Source organism: Pipra filicauda, unplaced genomic scaffold, assembly GCF_003945595.2.
Source record: "Pipra filicauda isolate LSUMZ 115617 unplaced genomic scaffold, ASM394559v2 scaffold1002_size39844_pilon, whole genome shotgun sequence".
Classification (NCBI taxonomy): Eukaryota; Metazoa; Chordata; class Aves; order Passeriformes; family Pipridae; genus Pipra; species Pipra filicauda.
The window spans coordinates 1-5,909 of record NW_024103433.1 but is presented as its reverse complement, the minus strand read 5'-3'; the positions used below and the strand labels follow the sequence as shown (position 1 = coordinate 5,909).

General features: G+C 53.3%; 1 protein-coding gene across 1 annotated transcript; it reads right to left on the bottom strand.

Moving 5' to 3' along the window:
* On the bottom strand, positions 1 to 5,343 carry LOC113995484 (hydrocephalus-inducing protein-like). Its single transcript, XM_039380860.1, has 9 exons — positions 5,336 to 5,343; positions 4,376 to 4,568; positions 3,777 to 3,885; positions 2,927 to 3,184; positions 2,467 to 2,612; positions 1,904 to 2,125; positions 595 to 755; positions 299 to 411; positions 1 to 179 (listed from the first exon to the last, which is right to left on the bottom strand). Exons 2-9 carry the CDS (start codon positions 4,562 to 4,564, stop codon positions 124 to 126), a joined length of 1,254 nt encoding a protein of 417 aa, XP_039236794.1. The 5' UTR covers positions 4,565 to 4,568; positions 5,336 to 5,343; the 3' UTR covers positions 1 to 123.
* Positions 5,344 to 5,909: the final 566 nt, after the last annotated feature.

Sequence of the window (5,909 nt, the reverse complement as noted above, 5' to 3'; positions counted from 1 at the left end):
CGTGAGTCCATCCCTCGGGCAGCAGCTCTTCCCAACCTGCTGTCCCGTGGGTCACTCCTCCATGGGGTCAGTCCCTCACGGATGAGCTGTACCGGTGTGGGTCCCCCACAGGGGCCATGAGTCCTACCTGGGAAAAACCTGCTCCAGCCTGGGCTTCCCTCTCCACGGGCTGCAGGTCCCTGCCAGGACAGGGATGAAAAAGCAATTAATGTTTTGGGGTGAAGTGGCAGGGTCTTCTCCCCAGGCCCTCAGCTACCAACTGAAATGGCCCAGGCACCACCCAGAGCCAAACACTTACGTGTCTGAGTGGACGAGAACAGCCTCCCAGAACTCTTTGATGGTATTTCCTCCTCCAGATTCTCCTCCCAGCAGTATTTCAGGGCTACATTCCCTGTATTGGACATCCGGAAACTGAAAAACAAGGAGGAGGAATAAAAAGCAAGTACTAAAGTAACACTGTCTGGTGGGCTCCTGGTACCACCTTCCCCAGGCAACTCTGCCACGTTCAGAATTGCTGCCCTGGGTGGCCCAAACAAAGTATTTCAAAGTCTGGAAGTTTAGGAGGAAAGGGCCAACACGGTGCCCAGCACTCACGTGCTTATCTCTGTCTGGAAGAGCTCAGTCTGCTTCAGCTGAACCTCGACCGTGTCCAGTTTGAACTCGGCGTAGTCAACCTGAGCACTGAGGACAAGCTCGACCTCGTGGCTGCTCCTCTCCACGATGGTGTGAGGTGGTTCCGGGACTGCCTTGACCACCTGCAGGCAGAGGAGGGAAGAATCACTGAGCAGAGCCCAGAAAGCCAGGCTGAGCAGGGAAACCTTCTGGCCTCCAAACTTGGCCGCATAGAAAGGACATTCAGGTTTATTTCCCTGGAAAGATGACAAAATTGGACTGGTGTACTACAGCATTGGTTTCTCTGATCAAAGCAGTCACCACCACGGCTATTAATACACCCCTGGGGACTATGGCCAGCTGTCAGTCCCTGTGCTTCAACCCTGGAGAGCCTCTGACCTTTTCCCTGGTCCCCTATAAATCCAGCAGGTCTCGACATGAGGATTAAGTTCCCCTGCTGGAGCCCTGTGGATGGAGAAGCCCAAGACTGACTAGTCCTAGAAAGAACTTTTTCCTTCTTGACTTAGGAGAAAGTGCTCTCCAGATGGCACATGTGGGGTGGGAGCTGGCTGTGGGCATTTTGGGATGTGAATGATCTCACTGGGAAAGTCTCCAAGTGCTGATGCCCTGCTGGGGAAGTTGGGTTTACAGGCCTCACAATGATTCAGAAACTCAGAAAGAACCTTCACCAAGATAAGTGTGCTTGGCAATAATGACAGAAAAAGCAAGACTTTCTGGAGATGATGCTTCTCCAGACTCCTGCGTACTATCACACAGGGCCTGGGCTGCTCCATAATGAGATATCCCCCACAATACAGAGGCCACAACCAAAATCTCTGGTGTCGGTGTAGGCAGAGCTCGGAGCTCACCGGTGTACGCACAAGAGCACTTGTGCTGCTCTCCCCTTCAGAACAAGAGACAGAATGCAGTGGAATTAACTCCTTGTGGGTGACAAGGCACCAAATCAGATGAAGAGACTTTAACACTGTCAAATGGGATAAAATCAAACGTGACCTCCCACTCAACACGGGCTGCAACACTCGGCTCGTGGCACAGACCGGCAGTTTGCGTGTGGATAAAGGTCTCTTGCCCAAAGGCTTCCCCCTGTGGTGTGAGCCCACCCGCTCACTGCACATCCGCCTCTCCCCAAAAGGCACTGCTGGTGAACCTCCCGGCTGGAGCCAATGCCCAGGGGAGGCAGGAGCTGCTCTGCCAGCAGCGCTGGTGCTCTGCTGCTGTCGGCAGGTCCTTTTGCAGCAGCTCGGTGAGCTTTTGCTGCTGTGCTTCTTACCCTCCGCTTCAAAGGCCAGCGGGCTCCCGGGAGTCTCTCGGTGGTATCCTCCCACTTCTCAGTGCGCATTCTGTCGTCCCAGTCGTAAACCTCCTCTGGTGGCAGCTGGTATTTGATCTTGGCCACCTTACAGTTCACAGAGGGCCTTTTGATGGTGACCGGGACCTTGGATTTCAAGGTCACTCTGATATTCTTGGCACAGCCAGGCTGGAGGTGTCCCACCTAGGGAGAACCAGAGAGTCAAGACCAAACTGGAATCACTGGCAAGGGCAGCACTGACAGCAAAAGGGACTGATATGGCGAGCAGCTGTGCTGGGAATCAGCACCTCAGTGAGGATTTATGTGAGATTTGACAGAGCAAAATATGAACAGAAGGTGCCACCTCCCAGAACGCGGAGCCTTTTCTGCTGGGCTGACAGCCCTGCCCCAGCAAAGACAGGGATTGCATCTCCTGCATGGCACTGGAACGGGCTCTCATTGGAATGTGGTGACTCCCTGCCAGCTCCCAGGAATACCAGGAAAGGGCCTGAGCAACTGAGAAAGGCAGGGCTGTCCCAGCTCACCTTGGGGGAGAACTGGAACGGGGCATCTGCCAGCAGCCACTCAAACCACATCACCTCCTCCTTGCTGCGGTTGGTGACTGTGAAGGTCTTGTCGCAGAGCTCCCCGACTGCACACTCCCCAAACTTTATGTGATTCGCTCTGACAGCTGTGAAGAAGGAGAGCAAGAGACCTCAGCATGCAGTGAGGTCCATCCGCCCCCCTCACTTTCAGAGACACGTGTATGTTCAGCTCTTCCTTGCTCCAAGCCTCCCTCCCTCCCTCTGGGAGGTCCCCAAGCCCGTGGCTGTGCCTGTGCCCAGCGACAAGCAGCACAGCACACACTGCTCTGTGTGCATGGCTGGCAAGCTCACAGGCCCCCAAGTCCAGTGGGTGACAGCCCAGCCCTGGCTAGAGAGAGGACACACATGATCAGACATTTTCCTCTTCCTCGCTCTACCTTGGCAGCCTCTCCTCTCTTACCCTCAATGATGTCGTCCTCCAGATTGCCCTCAGCATTGCTCTCCTGGCTGTCTTCTGCTAGTCCAGGGAGGTTATCAAGGGTGAAGTCATCATTGTGGCCTTCACCCACCAGCTCTATGTCGATCTCACTGTTGCCTGACACTGGCACACGGATCTTCCCTTTCAGACGTTGGGCCAGGGTGGGTTTGAAAAACACGTCAAACTCTGCTGATTGCCCGTGTTCCAGGAGCAGGTAAGGCTTCTCGGGACGCTTCTTGGCTGCACGGCAATGGGAATCAGAGTTAAGTGATAGAGCTGTCCAGAGGAAATACTTCCCTGGGGTATACGAGGAATAAGAGGTTGGAATCAGTTGCTTCTAAGCACAGGTTCTCTCACCAGCGGTTCCAGACCCTCTTCCTGTGTTCACAAGACTATGCCACCATCACACATATCACCACTTAAGCGGCTTAACCTCAGGTTAACGCCCAGTCCTCATTCCATCTGCTTCCAGCCAGCTCCTACCATACGGAAGGCTGAGCCAAGGAGTGGTTTTGGCTTCTGCTGGCTGGCTTGTGTGCTCAAGGGCTGCCTCCCTTCAGGCTGGTACCTTCCCACACGCAGCACAGACCTCAGCCAGTCCACTGAGGTGGTGATAGTCCCCCACAGCTCAACCCACCGTGTCTCGAAGAACAAAAACTTCCTACAACTTGCTCGGAGGAAACCCTGCAAGGAGTCCACAAGAAAAGCTCGGGGGACAGAGAGACCAAGGAAAGAAACTATGTCTAACATGTGGCTGCTGCTTAGACAAGCCAAGAACAGGGCACACCTTTTCCCTCTGTGAATGATCACGCTGCACAGTTAATGAATTTACCTTTTCCAGTGGAGTCCTTTTCCATGTCTGCAATGTGGAAGGCACGGAGTGCGGACTGCCTGCCTTTCATAAAGAAAACTCCCTTGTCGTCCATGATATGAACTGTGAACTGAGAAAAGGGAACACGGAGCACAATGACATTGGTGTGAGTAGAGGCTGGCACGGGGGTTGAGCCCGTACGGCCGCTGGTCCAGCACGGGGAACCCAGACCACCTCCCCACCTCAAACACAGCGCCCAGCACAAAGGTTACGTGAAGTCACACAGGGAAAAAAGGTTGTTCAGAAGCATATGGATAGAACTGACATAGAGCCAAACAGGACAGTCAGTCACGAGCAGAATGTAACAGAACCACAACTAAGTTTAATTAAAATGGAGTCAACCACTATCAAATGCAATCTCATGGAACTGGGACGTCACACACGCCCACATGAGAACACAATGTGAGCTGGGAGATGGGGGAAAAACACCCCACCACATTTCTTGTTTTGTGTTCAACTGACGAGGAAAGACTGGACAGAAAATCACATTTTTTGGGACCTTTCCTCCATGGGACAAGCACTTGTTCCCAGCCCAGAGCATTCCCCGAGCAGGTCCTTACCTTTGTGGGTATGATGCCATTGTTACGAAGGACCAGGGGGAGTGTCTGTGAATCCCCCAGCAGGAGCCTCCTGAAGCGCAGCACAGGGGTTCCTCTCTTACTCCGAAGGCCCGGGCGCTCGACTGTCACCTGAGGCACGTGCCCCTCTCCACTGACAGTGAAGGTCAGCTGTTGGGGTTTCATCTTCATGGAGCTGCTGGAGAGACACAGAAACCATTTCAGCCAGAGCCTTCCAGAATAACAGTTCTAAATAATTTCCCTCATTTGAATCACACCATACAGCAGATAAATAACGAGGCACCAGATGAGACGTGGCAAATCCTCTGGCTGCAGTGATAGGAGACATGCAACAAGCAAAAGCACACCATGAGAACAGTACGAAAGCAAGAAGGGAAAACCAAACCAACAGCACCGTCAGTAAAGATTATTTCCAAGGATCCTAAAGAAGGAATTGCTTGTTAGGGCAGAAAGCTGACTTCCCTGTTCCAATTCAGCCACTAAAGGCTTGGGGAAGGGCAGGTCAGAGCCCCAGTACACAGGTGCCAGGGAGAGGAACTGGGCTTCTCTTTGGTAAGAGCTCCAGTCACTCCCCTGATATAAAAATAGCTTAATGTATGCCTGGAAACCACACAGGATCACTTCCTTTTACAGAAATATGGAGGAAATCTTGACTTGCTGGCACAGAAACTGCTTCATCTGAGCCTTTGGCCTTGGAAAGCCCCAGCTCAGCTGTTGCACTTGTCAGTAACTTCCAGCTGGCTACCTGAGGCCCTCTCTTCAGAGTCCCTCACACAGCCTGAAGTATCCTCCTCATTTTCCTGCTCTGCTCTGCCTAATGCTTAATGCCCCCTACATCATCTCATGCCAGGTACTCTGCCTAAGGGTACTGAAAGCATTAGAGGCACCAAGGGAAGAGGCAGCTACCAGAACGGTCCCCCCAATACTTCACGGGGTCACTACCTTTTTGGGCTAACAAGGGAAGCTGTGAAAGTGCACTGTGAGGCTTGGGGGGAACCCACAGTGCAGTGTTAGTGTCACATCTTTCAATGTGACCCAGTACATTCCTAGATGCATCCCTGGGAACAGCCCCAGACAGCCTGTCTTGCTTCATGCTTCCCTGGGCAGGCTCCCTCCATGCCAGGGGATGCTGACCTTGCGCCAATGCCCAGGCGAGCAAAAGCTTGCTTTTGAGGGCTGGGCAGCCACCCCAGCACATGTGGGAGGTTGGGATGGCACAGAAACCCCTCAAATAACCCCGGACTGGCCTTTCAAGAGAAGGAAAAGCCAGGAAATGCTCTGCTTTGAGCTCTGCCCCATCGGTCCATAACAGCCCCTCTCTGAGTGTGCTTTCGAGAGATGTTCAGAAGGATTCCCACCAAAGACCCAGAAGCATGAGCCAAAATTTGCTTGAGAGATGTGGAATTCAATGCAAGTGCCCCCCTGGCATTGCTGCTCTGCCCTGCAGTTCGACCTGCACTGAGCTGGACTGGTCCAGCTGGGCCAGAGACCGCAATGACTCTGGAGAACAAGGCAG

Excerpts from the sequence above, each read along its gene's own strand:
- LOC113995484 (XM_039380860.1), bottom strand. The coding sequence starts at position 4,564 with ATGAAGATGAAACCCCAACAGCTGACCTTCACTGTCAGTGGAGAGGGG. Across the intron at positions 3,886-4,375 it reads ATGGCATCATACCCACAAAG|TTCACAGTTCATATCATGGA; the intron begins GTAAGGACCTGC and ends CCCTTTTCTCAG. Across the intron at positions 180-298 it reads GTTCTCGTCCACTCAGACAC|GGACCTGCAGCCCGTGGAGA; the intron begins GTAAGTGTTTGG and ends CTGTCCTGGCAG.